Raw genomic sequence first — 20492 nt, 5'->3', positions numbered from 1 at the left:
CTCCCAGGAAGATATAATTCCCAACTTGTTCCCACCAAATAAGAGATCTTCAAAATATGTGAGCAAAACTGACAGAACTTCAAGGATAAACAAATATTCAACCATAATTTAAGATTTTTTTTAGATAACTGATACCAAACAACCTCTCCACAACTCAGGATATCGAAAATTTGAATGGGAATTTAAAAGTACTTATTCACACATTCTCTGACCACAAAACAGGTTATTTATAAATAAGCAATGAAAAGAACTGAAACTCAAAACTTAGAAATTTAAAACATTTTTTCTTAATAACCAAGTGACTCAAGGAAAATTCATGATGGAAATTAGAACATGCTTAGAAGTGAATGAAATTGAAATTACACATTGAAATAGGTGAGGGGGTCCCCTGGCAATACAGTGGTTAGGGGTCCATGCTCTCAGTGCCAGGAGCCCACGTTCAGTCCCTGCTCGGGGAACTGCGATCCCACAAGCCTCACAGTGGTGCCGAAAGTAAATAATAAAATGTGAAACTGAGCTAAAGTGATCTTTAGAAAGAAATTTAGAATCTTTATCAGTAACACAATTTAGAAAATGAACAACAGAATAAATCTTAAAAGGCAGAAAGTAATAAAAAGCAAAAATTTTTAAAAGTCATTGAGGACAAAATGAAGACTAATAAAATTCAAGATTAATCAAAACAGGTATAAAGACACAAATGGCATTAGAAATCGAGATATAACTACAAATATATTAAAGATATATATTACTTTTTCTAGTAATGCTGAAAATTTTGGTAGAAAAGACACAGTACTAGATAAAAATATACCAAACCAAGGAAAGTTACAGAAAACCCAAAGAATCCTATAACCACTAAGTTTTTTTAAAAGTAATTTAAAATCTTCCCACATTTCATAGAAAAGAAACACAAAATGGTTAACAATCAATGTGTTTGGGACATTTACCAAGGAGAGAAAAATGGGCAGGCAACTCAGTCTAAGAGCCCTGTGAACATTCCAATAACAGATTTGTAATAAACAGACAAATGCTACAGTTTCCAAACTGTGCACCAAAGTGCACCAGGCGATGCAGGACAGTCTGTCTTTCAGGGGACAGGGTGACACCTGACACCTGTCAAGCTCCGTGCAAACTGCCTGCTTGTAATTCACAGGCTCAGCATGGTCTCACCCTTCTCCGTTCCTTTCAGTGATGTCCTGTCTTTGTAGAGCTGGGTGTCTGGTACTGGTGGTGGTGATAAAAAGTAGCATAAATGTGGAGTGAGACATGACTGTGAGGGTGGCGGTGTCCAGCCTGATTCCAGAGTCTGAGTTTATGCATGCAGTGTAAAAGGACACACAGCCCATTAATAAGTGTGCTCAAGAGTCAACAGGTCCAAACTTCCAGGTGTAAGTTAAGTCAATGTGATATAATTTATACATAGTGACTAAACTGGTAAATCCTAAAAGTTCTCATCACAAGAAAACAAAAATGTAACTATCTATGCATGGTGATAGATATTAACTAGACTTACTGTGGACATCATTTTGTAATTGTCCACAGATATCAAATGTTTTACACCTGAAGCTAGCTAGTATAATGTTAAATGTCAATTATACCTCAGTTTAAAAATGAACTAAGAATACTTTCTTTCAATTGATGAATATTGTTTTTTCAAAGTGCCAATAAATTATCAGGGCAAATATTTAGTAAGTTGCTTGAAACTGATTAATAAGTATTTATAGGTATTTCTTTCATCCTTGGAGCAATGTGAACAAGTTAAGATACTAAGGGCAGCATGAACTGAGAAAGTCTGGGAACCTCTGGGCCAGTGGCAGTTTGCCAAGCTGAGAGTCCCTGTCTATAAAGAATGCTCTTGGCAGGAGGTCTCTGATTTCTGTACATGGTGAACAAGCCTAGAGCCTGTGGGCTTATAAGACACGGTTCCCTGCACACGTCACACATGCTATGTAACCGTGAATATAACAGAGGGCTCATAACCTCAGTGTCCCTGCTGTGTACGGCGACTGCTAGCGCCTGCCTCAGCTCTCAGCTGGAGTTAGAGAAAGCGACCCGTGCGGGGAGGACGTGGGGAGCCGTGCCTGCTGTCCCAGGCCTGACTCTGCGTGCTTAGACCTTTAAAACTACTAGTAAAGCTTATCACTGGGTAAGATCTCTGATTGGGATGAGGGAGGTTTGACAATCCAGTCCTCCACAATTTATTAATAATCAGGGAAATTCAGATGAAAACCACAATACCATTTAAACTCACCAGATTAGCAAAACAAATTTTAAAAGCCTAACAACAGTAAAATTTTGGTAAGAATATGGGGCAGGACAAAATCTAAAAACACTGCTGGTGGGACTATCAAGTAGCATGACCATTTGGGAGAATAATTTATTTAAAAAAATTAAATACAAGCATATTCTATGACACAGCAATTCTAGTTTTAGAAATACACTTTGAGAAACTCTTGCATATGTGCACTAAGTGATATATACAATATTTGTAGCTTCATTGTTTATAGCAGCAAGCCAAATGTCCACAGCAGGACAGCAGATGAACTGGTCTACTTATATATACAATGATGAAAACAAGCAACAGCTACATGCTGCACTATGCATAAACCTCATGAGTATAATGCTGACCCAAAAGCAAGTCAAAGGATCAATTTACCATAAGATTAAAAAAATGTAAAATGAAATATTATGTTGTTTGGATATGCAAGTAAACATGGAAAAAATCATAAAGAGGAAAAGATTACCACAAAATTCAAGATGACAGCTATAAGAAGAGCTGACTCATTTGAAAAGACCCTGATGCTGGGAAAGATTGAGGGCAGTAGGAGAAGGGGACGACAGAGGATGAGATGGTTGGATGGCATCACCAACTCGATGGACATTTGATTGGGTGGACTCCTGGAGTTGGTGATGGACAGGGAGGCCTGGCGTGCTGCGGTTCACGGGGTTGCAAAGAGTCAGACCCAACTGAGCGACTGAACTGAACTGAACCGCTGTAATCTCTAAACAAACTGTACTTGGGCCCACAAGGTACTTCTGAGATTAAGTGGTAGATATGGCAAGTATATGCACATATATATACACGATGTGTTTCACACTTAAAAGGAATACACTGTGGATAATAATACAACCTGTAATTCTTCAGAAAGAAATACATAGCAACCTGAGGATCTCAAAGTTAAATAATCATTATATGAAATGACTTTCTGGCAAACATTCATGAACAGAAAAAAGACTAGGAAGATACAGCAAAATCATAACCATAGTTCTGGGACTACAGGTGGTCTTTTTTGTGTGTTTTTCTGTTATATTTTTGTGCACTGAGTTTTTGAAGTTTTTTTTTTTTTTAACTGAATTAATCTATGTATATATTATAGCACTGAATCATAATATCTAAGATGTTTTGCAGCTTTTTAACAAAAGTTTCCTGATCACTTTCTCACGCCTGGCCCATGTGCTGTAACAGCTTTATATATTGAAGTCTGAGCTCTGATATGAGGTATTGGCTGGTCGTGGTTTAGTTGCTAAGTTGTGTCTTAACTCTTGGGACCCCAGGGACTGTAACCCACCAGGCTCCTCTGTCCATGCGACTGCCCACGTAAGAATACTGGAGTGGGCTGCCATTTCCTCCAGGCGTTAGATATTAAAACATGCTAACATCATAAATGATAATGACTGGGTTTCTATTTTATCCCTATTCTGAATGTTTCCTTATATGATGTAAAATTCTACTTCTGGTCTTACTTCATCCTTTATTTCCTCTTCTTTTGCCAGGGGCATTTAAAAGACAACTCCAAAAACAGCACCTTGCATGTGCAAGCAAGCATTCAATAAATACTGGTTTTCTTCTGCACTATTCTTTGTCTTGAACATGTTAACATAACTAACTCCAATTCTTAAACCCTAACAGAGTAGTTTCCTTCTTGCCCAAATTTGCTCACTTTTGATTTAGACTCCGTAGGTGTCAAGGGCCAATGGCTACTGGCTCTCATTTCTTTCTAGCCCCACTCAATTCTGCTGTAGGTTTCCTCAAGATTTCACTATTTAAGGGGTTGTTTTACCAAATAAAGTACAAATAAAGATATGTGCTGAGGCAAGGTAATAATTAAGATATTCAAAATTAAATATTAAAAAGCAGAAGCCAAATAAAATATAAGTTGTATGAGTTACAACTATAACAAAATCATTTTTATATTTTCATCTTAAATTATAAACATTTAAAATATAATACTGGTTAAATACATAGAACTCATTAACAAGCAGTATTACTTACATGATGTTATTGCTCCTATGGGCTCTTCCAATGTTTTCACACCAGCGGTATTTACAAATATCATAAACCAACAGTTCTTCTGGGAAAAAGTAGTTCCACCGCCGAATTCCTGAACCACAAATAATGTTTCTAAAGGTACTATTACTCTATTGTATAACAGTTAACAAAGAATAAAATTATCTTTACCTCCTTTAATGCCATTTTTGTTCACCAGTGAGAGAACAAATTGATCAATTTCAGGGTAAGGTGAACACTGAAAACCTTCAATGGTTTCTACTGCAACAGAAAAATTATTTATAAATCATAACAGCTGAAAGATGAGGAGTTAAACTTTGAGTTGTTCAGCACACCCGTGCTTTACAGCCCACTCCCGCCAGTGTTTAGTTTTTTTGCTTCTCTGCAGCGTCTTTTAATTAGTCGTGTGTTCTCACGAGGAAGCAGGTAAAATGCAAAATTGTAGCTAGTTTTCATAAAAAGTGTTTAGAACCACTTCAGTTGCTTGCTTCATTCTGATAGAGAAGAACAGCCCCTCACACCTGGGAGCTGGCCCTGGATTAATGCTGTCACTTGAGATCACGGTGTGGCCACAAGCTGGCTGGGGCCTCGGAAGCTCAGCCCTGGTGTTCTCCCATTAATTACAAACTGCTTCCGAGAACCTCAGCGTCATATAAGGTCACTCTGTGGCCATAATTCAGGACAAGAATGAAGACCACTCTAATCATGTGTGAACACAGACAAAACAACATTTTCCAAACCACAAAAGACCAAACGCCAGCCTATTTTGTCTCAGTAGCTGCTCCTTATTTACCAGCTGTGGCTTTAGTCTCCCTGTAGTCAGTCTTCTTTCTAGATAAGATTTATCAAGATACTTAAATCATAAAACTGTCACTGGCAGTGCCCAATTCAAAAAACAAGCCCACTCTTCCTTGGAGACTCCTCAGAAGCATCTAACTCAAGCCTGGACCCTATAAGAAGTCCTTTCTAACGCCCTTTTTCTGATGCCCGTTTCCTATGCTGTGCGGTCTCCACCGAGGTAACCCACGATGAACTCACTCATCACAGGCATGTTCTCCAGTCCTGGAGCTGCAGAGCACTAACATATTTTCTACCCACAACTCTAAGGAAAATTGTTTAAAGTCTCATTTAAAGACAGTAATCTACTTTTCTTATAGCCCAATTTCACTTACAAAAATAGTATACATAGTTAAAGAAATTTTGGAAAATATATTAAAGCAGAAATGAGAGAAGTAAACGTCAGTGTCTAGAAACAGAGGAGACAGTAAACAGATAAGAAAATGTTATCCATAGTTTTAAAATAAACTTGTGATCATACCTCATAAAATGTTATAACCTTATCTCAACATCGTAAATGGGCATTTTTCATACTATATAGGCTTTATAAGCCTAAATCAAATGGCTACAGAGTATTTTACAGTATGTAACCAATCCAACTTTGTTGTATATTTAAATTTTCAGTCTCCCACTTATAAAGAATGATAGCCTAAAGTGTGTGTATAAAAATACAGTTTACTGGAGAGTTTAAATATATCTTAGAAAAAGATGATTTCTGCAGTAAAGCAATTAAGAACATACAGATTTCATGAAAAACTATATGGCCATTAAAAGAATGCAGGGACTCTCCATGTACTGGAAATGCAGGAAAGCTCTTCTGGGTTAAATAGGAAACTATTAACAGTGGTGACCCATCTTTGATCGTGGACAGAAGGGTGAAGAGATCTTTTAAGTTAATATGTGCTTATTTTAGACAAACAATCTATATTATTTTCATATTTTCCCTACAAAACACTCTAAGATGAAAATTAAGTCAGTAAGCTTTAAAATAGTTTTTTTTTTAAACACTTTTACTTTGGAGAGAAACACAGTTGTTCTAAAAGAACAGTACATATAAATACATAAGATTTAAGATTTTGAAGAAAGATAGATTTTGCACCCTTAAATTTTCATAGCAAATTGTTTTCTTAAACTTACCTGAAGTACTGGTAGGATTCAAACACTGAATTCGCTGTTTACTTTGAGGTATGTCACATGTCAGAATTCGTAAAGCATCTGAAAATCTGAAGAAGAAAATGTGTACAACAGAAAGTAATATTAGAATTAAAGAGGATCTGATTACTGAAAGGACACAATTTCAGATAGTCTCATAATAAAATCCTTTGTTCAACAGCTAACTGTTCGAGATATTTATGCCATATTTGCCTAAAAAACACCAATCCAACCCCTACAAAAAATGATTAGTTTGGTGACCATTTATAGTATTTTCCTCAACGGTAGAGTCAATCAGAAGACCTGAGAAATGCTGAAGCTACAGAAGCCTTTGAAATTTTTGTTAATTTTAAAAGTCTGGATAATAGAAAAAAAGAAAGAGGAACAAAAGCAAAGGGAAAACAGCTTAAAAATTAACTGAAAGGAAAAACACACTCAAAACCATAAAGAATTTAGCCTTTATTTCAAGGAAGAACAAGACCTGGTATTTAGTCGGGTACGCGATGACAACAAAAGTCACCTCGCTCCGTAGGGTAACCCTCTGCACTTCTGCAGAATACTGACACTACAAAAGAAATGGGGTTTGGGAATCAAGAGACTGCTGCACTTCAGGCTGTTCTTAGAGGCCGCCTGTGTTGCTTCTCCCATACAGGATAGAATGTGACCTTATTCTGGAGCCAACAACAGTGAGGGAGCAACGATCGTGTAATTTTTAGGACGGTACTACTGCCAGAAGCTCAGATGTGACAACCAACGTCTGCGGGCAACGTTACGTGCCGTGGCACCTACCACGTGCCAGGCACTGCGGGAAGCATCCACATACAGTTCTCACTTATTTAGTCCTCACAACCCCACGAAGTAGGTGTTAATGTTATTCCCATTTTAAAGGTGAGGAAACAGATGGTGACGTTACTTCTAAGATTTGTTAAGAAAACTCAAACAGTCCATACATATGTAGATAAAGACAACACATCTTCCCACCCTCCCGAGTTACCGTATCAAGTGGACGCTTGGACACAACTTTCCCTGTGCAGTGTCTTAAATATTTTTATTATAATTTACTTCTATGGAATTTCTCTTTAAAATTATATCTAAGAGCAGCAAAAAGGAGAGGGATCAGAACAAGTTACTTTAGCAAGACAATTTATTCTGATCTTTAACCAGATGTCTTAAATTAACAAAAATTGCCAGCCCAGAGTGAAGGGAAATGAAGGCCACATATTTCTATTGAAAGATGTCTTTCACACTTCTTAAAATGACCAAAACATGAGAATTTAAAAGTTCAGTAAGACTTGACAGTAAATTAGAGTGTATCAGTATAATAGAAAATTATATAGAAAAATTATTGATAATTTATTGGTCAATTATTAATTTGACAAATATTTATGATATAATGTTGAGCAGACAAGACAGGTGACATAATCATATAAATAATGGTCCCATGAAATATGTTTCAAATGAAGGATCTATGTAAATTATATTTATGTACATATATAAAAAAATTAAATTTTAACAGTAATTACATTTCCAAATTCAGTAAGTAGTTTTTATTTTCTTTTTAACAGAATAATCATTTTAGAAAACCTGGAAAATATATCACATATAAAAGGATATAAAGAGAAAAGGAGTTAAAAATAATTTTTACTATTCTAGTTAACAAATATTTAAAACTTTCTTTTACACAAAATATAAAAAGTTTATACAGTTCACATTTTAGTAATTCACAATGCTATTCACTGAATAATACACATTCATGGTCCTGCGTACCTAACATTGCTGACCAAAGACGACAGGAAGTACTGATTTTCTTTGGAAATATTCTTCGATTGTGTAGGAAAAAATCTGTTATCTTCAGCAACTTCCAAAGCCACATACTTTCCTATTTTTGATGATTTATACAGTCGAAAGTTTCTATTCCTTGTGTAAACTCCTATATAATTAATAAAACAGTATGAGTACATGGTTTCAGTGGTTTATTTCTGTAGTCAGCAAATATTAACTGTTCAGCATTATTAGAAAAAACACATGGTTCTGGTTCACAACAGTGACACAGATCCTGAATTCACCTTCTCCCATGGACACACTCTACAACAATATATGAAACGATTTCATGTGGACAAAATCTACCGGGTGGAAGACCCCTTCACATCAGGCGATGAGAGGGGAATCACACCGAAGCAGCTCGGAAAGGCTGAGGCACTCTGGCCATAAACCCCAGCCCAGACAGAGCAGCTCCCAGCCTGCAGGGAACTCAACCTGGGAACTCCTCCCCGAGGAGCAAAGTTCTGCCATTCAGGCTCGTCAGCTTTCAAGACAGCGTCTGAGAGGGGAGCCCCGCAGACACCCGGATTTGAGGCCGGCTGGGCTCACGCCCGAGAGAGCCGAGACTGCTCAGTCACCAACTGTGTCTGACTCTGTGACCCCGTGAACTCCAGCACGCCAGGCTTCTTGCCCCAAGAACCCCATGAACACAATGAAAAGGCAAGAGACCCATGGGGCTGTGAAAACTTAAAGGGGTTCTTGAAAAGCTCACAGGGGAAGCAGTGTGAGACTCACCTGCCTAGGAGTCAACTTCAGAAGCAGCCCCTTGAAAAGCACCCATTCTTCATGTGAGAGGTTCGTTTGCTAATTTTAAAGCACTGGCCTGAGGGGCAAGGTCTCGGTGGTAACCGGAGGAGGGAGGCTGCTGGGCACCACCTCCCCTCTCGCCTTTTGCCTTGCTAAAGCTGGAGGGAATCACCTTTCTTTTTTCTTGTATCAGCGGTATCATCTTCACCCCTCTACCTTGCTCCAGAGTGCCAGTAATCGCAGATGGGAGCTTTTAGGATCAATGATCTCAAAACCAGGGCAGATGAACTTACCCAATCAAAGTAGCAACAACAACAACGAAAAAAACTAGAAAAAAACTCTATTGCTTAGGGGATTTATGGGACATCAAGCAGACTAACATTCACATCACATGAGTCCTAGGAAAAGAGAGAGAGGAACAGAAAACTTATCTGAAGGATTAACAGCTGAAAACTTTTCCTAACCTGGGGCAGAAAACAGACATACAGATAGAGGGAGTCCAGAGAGCTCTAAATAAGATCAAACCAAAGAGACCCACACCAAGACACATAAATAAAATGTCAAAAGTTAAAGCCAAGGAGAGAATCTTAAACTAGCAATACAAAAAAATTACATGCAAGGGACCCCCATAAGACAATCACCAGATTTTTTTTTTTTTTTTTTTTTTAGTTCTACCACTTTATTGCTACCAACCCATTTCCCTCCACCCTCGTGCACACATGCTCAGTCATGTAATCCCATGGACTTCAGCCCGCCAGACTCCTCCGTCCATGGACTTTTCCAGGCAAGAATACTGGAGTGGGTTGCCATTTCCTTCTCCACAATCACCAGATTTTTAAAGAGATGTTCCAGGCCAGAAGGGAGGAGCATGATATATTGAATCCAGCTCACAAACAAAAACAACCAAGAATACTCTAGTGGCAAAGTTCCCATGTATAATTGAAGCGTAAAGAGTTTTCCAGACAAGTAAAGACTAAAGGAGTTCAGCAGCACCAAACCAGCCTTGTAAAAAATATTGAAGGGACTTCCTTATGCTGAAAAATAAAAGATGTGTTAATGGCTTCTCTGGCCATGGAATTCTCCAGACAGGAATACTGGAGTGGGTTGCCATCCCTCCTCCAGGGGATCTTCCTGACCCAGGGATCGAACCCGGGTCCCTCGTACTGCAGGGGGATGCTTTATCGTCTGAGCCACCTGGCGAGCCCCAAGAAAACATACGAAGGTGTGAATCACTGGGAAAGGCAAATACATAGTACAAGTAGTGGACTAAGACTAAAATTAGTGTGAAGGTTAAAAGACGAAAGTAGTACAAACACTATACTTAGTTAAGGGGTACACAGGTGTTAAAATGTAACATCAGAAACGGGTGGGGTTAAAAGTTAGAAATTAGAATGTGTTATATGTCAGCTTCATGGTAACCACCCAGTAAACACCTGCAGTACACACACAGCGTCACAAAAGGAAACGCACACTCCTGCATTGCAGGCAGATCCTTTGCCAGCTGGGCCACTGGGATGCCCACGAGACAGGCATCCAACCGCAAAGGGAGAGAGCAACTACAAAACAGTCAGCAGAAGACTATGAACAGTAAGGCAATAAGTACATCAGAGAGCAAAGAGAATGAAAAGCACAATCACAGAAAACTAACCAAATGATCGCAGGGATCACAGCTTCATGTAATTAACGAAACTAGGAGTCATGCCGTGCAGGGCCACCTAGAGAGACCAGGTCACAGTGGAGAGTTCTGACAAAACGGGATCCACTGGGGAAGGAAATGGCAAACCACTTCAGCATTCTTGCCTTGAGAGCCCCATTTACACCATGAAAAGGCAAAAAACATGACACTGAAAGATGAGCCCCTCAGGTCAGTAGGTGTCGAATATGCTACTGGAGAAGAGCAGATAAATAGCTCCAAAGGGGATGAAGAGGCTGAGCCAAAGCAGAAAGGATGCCGAGTTGTGAACGTGTCTGGTGCTGAAAGGAAAGTCTGAATCTGTAAAGAACAATGCTGCCTAGGACTCTGGAAATGTTAGGTCCATGAATCAAGGTAAATTGCAAGTGGTCAAACAGGAGATGGCAAGAGTGAACATAGACATTTTAGGATCAGTAAACTAAAATGGATGGAAATGAGTAAATTTATTCAGATGACCACTATATCTAGTACTGTGGGCAAGAATCCCTTAGAAGAAATGGAACAGCCCTCATAGTCAACAAAATAATCTGAAATGCAGTACTTGGGTGCAATCTCAAAAACGACAGAATGATCTCTGTTCATCTCCAAGGCAAACCATTCAATGTCACGGTAATCCAAGTCTATGCCCCAACCACTAATGCCAAAGAAGCTGAAGTTGAACCATTATATAAGAACCTATAAGATCTTCTAGAGCTAACACCAAAAAAACATGTCCTTTTCGTCATAGGGGACTGGAATGCAAAAGTAGGAAGTCGAGAGGTACCTGGATTAACCAGCGAGTTTGGCCATGGAGTATGGAAGGAAGCGGGGCAAAGGCTAACAGAGTTTTGCCAAGAGAACGCACTGGTCATAGCAAACACCCTCTTCCAAGAAAACAAAAGATGACGCTACACATGGACATCACCAGATGGCCACTGCCGAAATCAGGCTGATTATATTCTTTGCAGCCGAAGACGGAGAAGCTCTATACAGTCAGCAAAAACAAGACCGGGAGCTGACTGTGGCTCAAATCATGAACTCCTTATCACAAATTTCAGGCTGAAATAGAAGAAAGTAGGGAAAACCACTAGACCATTCAGGTATGACCTAAATCAAACCCTTATTACACAGTGGAGGTGACGAACAGATGCAAGGGGTCAGACCTTGCAGACAGAATGCCTGAAGAACTATGGACAGAGGTTCCCAACACTACAGGAGGTGGCGAGCAAAACAGTCCCAAAGAAAAAGAAATGCAAGAAGGAGAAGTGGTTGTCTGAGAAGGCCTTACAAACAGCTGATAAAAGAAGAGAAAGGAAACACAAAGGAGAAAGAGAAACATACCCAACTGAATGCAGAGCTCCAGAGAATGGCAAGGAGAGAGAAAGTTTTTTTCAATGAACGATGCAAAGAAATAAAGAAAAAAGAAACAGAATGGAATGACTAGAGATCTCTTCAAGAAAATTAGAGATGCCAAGGGAGCATTTCATACGATGGGCACAATAAAGGAGAGAAATGGCAAGGACCTAACAAGCAGAAGAGCTTAAGACGACATGGAGAGAATACACAGAAAAACTATACAAAAAAGATCTTAATGACCCGATAACCACAATGGTGTGGACACTCACCTAGAGACAGACATCCTGGAATGTAAAGTCAAGTGGGCCTTAGGAAGCATCACTACAAACAAAGCTAGTGGAGGTGATGGAATTCCATCTGAGCTATTTCAAGTCCTAAAGGATGCTGTTAAAGTGCTGCACTCAACATGTCAGCAAATTTGGAAAACTCAGGAGTGGCCAGAGGACTGGAAAAGGTCAGTTTTCATTCCAATCCCAAAGAAAGGCAATGCCAAAGAATTCTCAAACAACTGCACAATTGCATGCATTTTCACATATTAGCAGAGTAATGCTCAAAATTTTCCAAGCCAGGCTTCAACAGTACATGACTGTAGAACATTCAGATATTCAAGCTGGATTTAGAAAAGGCAGAGGAACCAGAGATCAAATTGCCAATAACCACTGGATCACAGAAAAAGGAAGAAAATTCCAGAAAAACATCTACTTCTGCTTTATTGACTACGCCAAAGCCTTGGACTATGTGGATCACAACAAACTGTGGAAAAATCTAAAAGAGATGGGAATACCAGACCATCTGACCTGCCTCCTGAGAAATCCATATGCAGGTCAACAAGCAACGGTTACAACCAGACATGGAACAACAGACTGGTTCCGAATTGGGAAAGGAGTGCATCACGGCTGTATACTGTCACCCTGCTTATATAACTTATATGCCGAGTACATCATGCAAACGCTGGACTGAATGAAGCACAAGCTGGAATCAAGATTGCCGGGAGAAACATCAAGAACCTAGATATGCAGATGATATCACCCTAATGGCAAAAACTGAACATGAACTAAACAGCCTCTTTCACTAAAGAAATGAAAGAGGAGAGTGAAAAAGCTGGCTTAAAACTCAGCATTCAAAAGACGAAGATCAAGGCATTCTGTCCCATCACTTCACAGCAAATAGATGGGGAAACAATGGAAACAGAGACAGACTTTGTCTTCTTGGGCTCCAAAATAACTGCAGATGGTGACTTCAGCCATGAAAATAAAAGATGCTTGCTCCTTGGAAGAAAAGCTATGACAAATCTAGACAGCATATTAAAAAGCAGAAATATTACTTTGCCAACAAAAGTCCGTCTAGTCAAAGCTATGGTCTTTCCAGTAGTCATGTATGGATGTGAGAGTTGGACTATAAAGAAAGCTGAGCACTGAAGAATTGATGCTTTTGAACTGTGGTGTTGGAGAAGACTCTTGTGAGTCCCTTGGACTGCAAGGAGATCCAACCAGTCCATCCTAAAGGAGATCAGTCCTGGGTGTTCATTGGAAGGACTGATGCTGAAGCTCCAATATCTGGCCACCTGATGAGAAGAGCCAACTCACTAGAAAAGATCCTGATGCTGGGAAAGATTGAGGGCAAGAGGAGAAGGGGACGACAGAGGATGAGATGGTTGGATGGCTTCATTGACTTGATGGACATGACTTTGAGTAAGCTCCAGGAGTTGGTGAAGGACAGGGAAGCCTGGTGTGCTGCGGTCCATGGGGTCACAAAGAGTCGACAGGACTGAGCGACTGAATAACAACAACACTAACGTAAGTCGGCTGTGTTTGGAATTAACTTCTCCAATGCCTGCGCCCTGACATTTCGCGAGGGCAGCTGTCCTTAACCCAGACCCAGGTCCTAATGAATTCAAGTCCTGTTATCGCCAGGGATTAAGCTGTAATTCCCGAAGATGTCCACAAGGAGGCAGCACTTTTCCAGGCCCACCTCAAGCCCTCTCCCTAAGCGCGCAGCCGCCTAGGTTCTAAGCACCCACAAGAATGTACTGGGAACCCCTAAGAGATCAGTATGGACGGGGTGTCTGTGTGATGCTTTAGGACGTAAGCCCTTTAGTGTCTTCTCAGGCACAATCCACTCTAATTCACCAACCAAGAAGCCAACTTTCCCTCACGGTGTGGTGGCCGTGAAACAAAGATGGGTGAACAGAAAGTGCTGCCGCCTTGTGGACATTTTCGGAACTACAGCTTAATCCCTGTGCTAACAGGACCTCAATTCACACCTGGGTTTGGGTTAACGACAGCTGCCCTCAGGAAACGTCCTGGGGCAGGTATTGGAGAAGTAAATTCGAAACAGCCGATTTCCAGGAAGCCAACTGCCAAAGGTAAATTGTCCTCAACCACTTTAAAAAGAAAAGGAAAAACAAACTGAAACCTCCATCACGGGTAAGACGGTAAGCATCCCTAAGTGCCACAGGAATGTCAGTCAAAAGGCCAGTGGGAATTCACACCCCACCCGGCACAATGGCCATCTTCCCAACTCTGAGAACAATAAACGCTGCCGAAGAGGCCGCCTAGAGAAGAATGGAATCCCCCTAAATTGGTAGGAATACACACTGGCAGCAGCCAGTATAATGGAGAGGCCTCGAATGACTGAAAAAAAAAAAACTGTCACGATGGGCTAAGCCTAAAATCGGACATTCCCACACCAGGGCCTGTATCCTGAGAAAACCACGCAGCAATGAACACTGCAGCACTCCTTCCGATCGCCAAGACACAGCCAGCAATCTGCAACAGACGAGAGCTTAAACAGGACGTGCCACTCAGACACGGCAGGCTATTTCTCATTCCTGTAAAATCGCCACTGAAGTTACAGAGTTCTGACGCTGGTGGCCTCAAGGATGGGATCACACACGAAGGACAGTCAGTCATGCAGAGACAGAACATGGAGTATGAGGAATTCTCCAGGTAAACAAAAACCAGACATACAAGGCAGCAAATTTATAATGCAGAAAGAGAGTCTAAGAAATCAAAGTCAAACAAATGGTTTCAGTAAAAAAAAGAAATGAAAGTGAAAGAATAGAACAAATCAGGAGGTCCGAATGTAAACTGACAAAAAAATCAGTATCTGTAACAAATAATCCACAAGGATTATCCCCTTCCTTATCTCCTTTCTTGGATACATACAGGGATTCTGTATCTCTAAGAGATAATCCACAAAACTTATCTCCTATGTTCCAGCTCGGTGTTCACAGAAAAGTGTCTCTGAGATTAATAATACACAACGACCTGATGCACCCCATCTGCTAGATGTTCTGAGGCAAAAATCCAAAAATACAGTAGAGCTGGCCCAAAGGTAACACAACACCCAACCCGGGGCTGTACGCTGACAGCCACACAACACGGCAAATCCGCTACACCTCAAAGGAGCACGGCAAGCTGTGAAAGGAAAGAAGAGCAGAGCCTGCTTGATCCTCTCCGACCTCCCAGACTAGGGGTGCTGTCCCGGCCCTGGAGACGGAGCAGGCTTGGGTCCCACTGCTCAGCGAAGGTGGGGTCAACACAGCCGGGCTCCGTCCCCCGGGTTGAACCCCTTGGGAAGGTCGACGGTCTGCCAGGTCTGGCTGGGACAAGAGGCCGGTGTGGCATCAAGGCCTCGAGGAATTTCAAGGCAAAATTCAGCTGGCCTGCATCTCTCCTGTGCTGGGGATCCCAGCTCAAGCCTCCTTCCTGAGAGTGGCGCCTCCCGGCATCTCAGCACCCGCAGCAGTGTACTGTGGAGCCCGGACAGACTGGTCTGGATGGGGTGTCTGTGTGACGCTTTAGGGGGAAAGAGGGGGCAGACTCAAACCCTTCCGTGTTCGCTCAGGCACAGTCCATTCTAATTCAGCGCCCAGGAAGCCAACTCTCCCTACGGCTCTGGTTGCTGCAGGAAACAAAGGTGGCCAAGAAAAAGTGCTGCAGCCTCTGCACATTTTGGGTGTTGTTGCTGTTCAGTGGCTCAGTCCTGTCCGACTCTTTGCAACCCCGTGGACTGCAGCACGCCAGGCCTCCCTGTCCATCGCCAACTCCCAGAGCCTGCTCAAACTCGGGTCCACTGAGTCGGTGATGCCATCCAACCATCTCATCCTTTGTCATCCCCTTCTCCTCCTGCCTTCAATTTTTCCCAGCATCAGGGTCTTTTCTAATTAGTCAGCTCTTCGCATCAGGTGGCCAAAGTATTGGAGTTTCAGCCTCAGCATCAGTCCTTCCAGTGAACACCCAGGACTGATCTCCTTAGGATGGACTGGTTGGATCTCCTTGCAGTCCAAGGGACTCTCAAGAGTCCTCCAAAACCACAGTTCAAAAGCATCAATTCTTCGGTGCTCAGCTTTCTTTATAGTCCAACTCTCATATCCATACATGACCACTGGAAAAACTGTAGCTTTGACTATATGGACCTTTTTGGCAAAATAACGTCTCTGCTTTTTAATACACTGTCTAGGTTTTTCATAGCTTTTCTTCCAAGGAGCAAACGTCATTTCATGGTTGCAGTCACCATCTGCAGTGATTTTGGAGCCCAAGAAAAATTAATGTCTATCACTGTTTCCATTTTCTGTAACTACTACATAATCCCTGGTGCTCAAAGGACCTCATTTCACAGGACCTGGGTTTGGGTTAATGACAGCTGCCCTCAGAAAGCATCCTGGGGCAGGTACTGGAGAAGTAAATGCCAAACACAGCTGACTTCCAGGAAGCCAACTGCCAAAGGTAAATGTCCTCACCCCGTTTAAATAACCTACTAAACATCCCAGCTTAGCTTAGCCTACATTAAACGTGCTCAGAACGCTTACATTAGCCTACCGCTGGGTAAAGCCATCTAACACAAAGCCTATTTTGCAATGAAGTGTTGAATATCCCAGGTAATTTGCTGACTAGCATACTGACAGCGAAATGCAGACGTGCTGTCCGGATGCAGACCGGGTCTAAGTGCGTCAGTTTCCCGTCCTTGCAGAGCCGCAGCTCACGGTCATCACCCAGCATCGTACTAGCGAGCGTGATACACACCCCATATCACCAGGCCAGGAAATGGTCAAAACTCAAAATTCAAAGTATGGTTACCACTGAATGTACCACTTTTACATCATCGTGAAATCAGGAAGTAGAGAAAAAAACCTAAGTGAAGCCATCAATAAGTCGGGGACCGTCTGAAAACTCTAAAGACTCCAGAAAAAATCTGTTAGAATAAATGAATACAATAAAGCTGCAGAAAATAAAATTGATGTTCAGAAATCTGTGGTGTTTCTATACACTAATAACAAACGTCAAAAGAGAAATCGAAAACAATCCCATTTACAATTGCATCAAAAAGAATAAAATATCTAAGAATAAATCTAACCATGGAGGCGAAAGACCTGGGCTCTGAAAACCACACACACACTTCAGAGCTACAGGGGGATCAGTTCCAGACCACCACAATAAAAGCAGATACCAGAACAGAGTCACACGAAATTTTTCATTTCCCAGTGCATATTAAAGTTATGTTTACATTACATTGCAGTTCACTAAAGGTACAAACAGTACTGTCTTCAAAAATGTAAATACCTTAATTATGAAATACATTATTACTAAAAAATGCTAACTATCATCTGAGCCTTCAAGTCATAGTAGTTAACATCAAAGACCAGTAATCATAGGTCATCAAAACAAATATAATAACAATGAAAAAGTCTGAAATATCGCAAGAATTACCAAACGTGAAACAAAGACACAAAGCAAGCAAATGCTGCTGGAAAAACTGTGATATTAGTTAATTCGTAAAAATTAATTTGTAAAAAAAAAAAATGCAGTATCTGCGAAGTGTAATAAAACGAGGTATGGCTATTATACTTCCAAACTCTTAGGTCTTCAGGGGTGCTGGGAAGACAGCCCATACACTTCCCTACTCTCAGCCTGGCTGGCCTGGTAACCTTGCTTATAGTTTAAACTCTCTTTTCTTCAAGCTGTAGACACAGAAGCTCTGTGAATTGCTCTAACCATCAACGAAAAAATGCTGCTCTTAACAGCTTTTCAGATCACAAGCTAGAGCTCAATACCAAGTAGGGTTTAGGTTGCCAAATGGGAGCTCAGCTGAATTAGGGGTGCTGACTGGCCTGCGCGCTACCTAACGAGGCTGAGGTCTCAGGCCAGTGTTTCTTACACACACCCTCGGATTCAGCAAGCAGAAGTCAGCAGGGCAGAAGGGAGCACAGCTGAAGAAGCCTGGCAATGGCATCAGGAAGCTGATGAGGCAGCCCCCGCAAAGCTCTTCAGTGAGAACAGGCCAGCCTCACTCTGCCCACCAGTGTCACTGTTACATTGTATCTGTGTTTATAGGTTATTTCATCTAATTAAGCCTGTCAGCGGTGCTGGAGACTGCTGAGCCAACTGTGCCCTGTCGTGGACCCTGTGAGCACTTCAGAGCAGGAACCGGCCACAACCACCCTCCTCCAGAGCCCCGGCCAGCCTGTCTGTGGGCCCCCCAGGCCCTCTCTGAGATCTCAGCCCAGAAACCTCCGAGATTTCCAGCACCTGGGCTCACAGATCCCACTCTGCTCGTGACCCCGCTCTCACCGAGGGGCAGTGCTGGGGTGAGCATCCTAGGCGAGTGACAAGCGGGCACGGCGTGGTACCTCACAGGAGCACGCAGCTCCAGGAACAGAAAGCGATCAGTTCCACCTACCTAGGTCCACGAAAAGACGCTTTTCTCCCATGTCATTCTTCACTATTAAAAACGAAAGATCAGGGCTGCTTTGCTGAGCCGACCCCAGCCTCCCCAGTTTCTCTGAATTCGATGTCCAGCCCTCCCCTACATCGTGATCTGTGGACATTTCACTAAAGCAAGTTCCTTGTTCACTTGGTGTTTCAGAAAAACGGGTAAATTCACAGCCCGTCGTCTCTGGGGTCATATCATCATCTTCACTGGCAATTAAGTGAAAAGCAGGCTGCAAGATTTTTCGCACAAAATTACCTAAAGGAAAAATAAAAAGGTTAATCAAATTCTTTTGTGCAAACCGTAACAAGATCTAGGCCCAGAGCCACATGTGGCAATTTTACGCAGTAGGGCTTCAATTTTTGATTTCTGGTTTTAAGGCTGAGTAGTTATTACAAATTGTAACACACCTCTCCTACGTGCCCTTCCTCTTGTGTAATCATTAACTTCCCTTTCACAAGGGAGCTTGTGTAACTTATGATCAAACCTCAGAAGGGAAGGTTAACATGAGATTTGTCACTGTTGCTAGTGTGGGCCTGGGTCTAATGCTCTGTCACCAAAAACGCACTTGGATGAATACAAACTGAATTGAGTTTACATTCAAATCAATGACTAAAGAATTTTATTTATTAATAAAATAAAATAAAGCAAGGCTTATATATGTGAACAGGGTTCTACCAAGCTCTGCCATAGTCTCCTGAAGTCAGGATGTCAGCAAATTTCTCAGAACTTGATTCTCTCTCCTTTACCTGCCCTGACATCCCCAAGAACCCTGACATTCACAGCCATCAGTTTAAGGTTCATGATCTTCCTCCCTTCTATGTGCCCATGAGCTGGGCTGTGGCCCAATAACTAAAATCCAGAACTAAAGCAAGTAAATACATTTACTGTATGTCAAGGTTTATTCTAAGAGCTCTAAGTATCAGTAGTGATATCTGTACCTAGAAAAGATGATATGACAGTCCAGAGCCTCTTTAAACTTTCATGTATTGTTTATACCGCAAAAATCAAGTAAATAATTTGGTTAGGCTGTAACAACAGTGGACAGATGCACTACTATATGAAAAACTAAATTTCAATCTTTAAAGCTAGTACAGTCTGGGTTTGTTACTTATTTACCAGACAGCTTGAACTCTAAAATTACAAGATACACATGCTCTAAGTTCAAAATTCTTCCTCCAAATTAGACTCAATTACTTCCTTAATCAAAGGAACAAATTCACTATCTTGTATAACACTAAGCATCCAAATGAAAGCAAAACCATTTGATGTTTGCAATCATATCAGACAAGATTATCTCTGGGATGAGGGAAACAGATACTGAGTTAAAAAAAAAAATCATGATATATCAGAGGGCAATAAAGCAAAAAATTGATAAAGTCAATTTTCCTGGAAATGTACAAAAAATTACACCTACTTGACACAAAGAACGCGTGGTTACTGAACCAGCTATAATCGTGATATATCAAAGGACAGTAAAGCAATAAAGTGATAAAGTCAATTTTCCTGGGTGTCACTTGACACTCGGAAGGCGTGGCTGCAGACTGGCTGTGAAGGTCGTGCTGAGCAGGTCGGGCGGCCTCTGACCTGCGGCAGGGAGCCAACGGGGCCAGGCTGGGACCGCGGTGGGGCCACCTTAACGCCGACACCAGAAACAGCTCTGCCCTCTGCTGCCCTTCCCAGGCGCATCTCCCTCCCCTCATCATTCACACAGTGACCGCCGGCTGGGAATGACCCAGAAGAACGTATCAGTCAGAGAGTGTCAGGTTCCGTGGCAGGCTGGCAGCAGTGGGCTTCAAGCAGAGCAAATCTGGGCATCCTGCTCACGGTCTGTGCGCGTACACCTAGCCTGATTCCTCTTTCTGAAAGGCTGACAACAGGAACAGCAACGTCACCGAGACACAGCGAAAG

General features: G+C 41.7%; 1 protein-coding gene across 8 annotated transcripts in view; it reads right to left on the bottom strand.

Moving 5' to 3' along the window:
* PRIMPOL (primase and DNA directed polymerase) overlaps nucleotides 1–20492 on the bottom strand; it is a 48108-nt gene that overhangs the window by 5080 nt on the left and 22536 nt on the right. For 5 of the 8 annotated variants that reach the window (XR_009691635.1, XM_061134749.1, XM_061134750.1 and 2 more), the window contains 5 exons: nucleotides 18552–18839; nucleotides 8042–8204; nucleotides 6260–6345; nucleotides 4457–4546; nucleotides 4271–4379 (listed from right to left, as the gene is read on the bottom strand). Coding sequence is in view for 7 of the 8 variants with exons in the window: in XM_061134749.1 (XP_060990732.1) it covers nucleotides 4271–4379; nucleotides 4457–4546; nucleotides 6260–6345; nucleotides 8042–8204; nucleotides 18552–18839 (736 nt within the window). In the remaining variant the exon portion in view is untranslated. The remainder of the gene's footprint in view (nucleotides 1–4270; nucleotides 4380–4456; nucleotides 4547–6259; nucleotides 6346–8041; nucleotides 8205–18551; nucleotides 18840–20492) is intronic. The other 3 variants (XM_061134751.1, XM_061134752.1, XM_061134753.1) reach the window with 3 other exon arrangements.

This window comes from Dama dama, chromosome 32 (assembly GCF_033118175.1).
Source record: "Dama dama isolate Ldn47 chromosome 32, ASM3311817v1, whole genome shotgun sequence".
NCBI lineage: Eukaryota > Metazoa > Chordata > Mammalia > Artiodactyla > Cervidae > Dama > Dama dama.
Note: the sequence above shows the minus strand (reverse complement) of the source record. Positions and strands in the feature narration are given on the sequence as shown.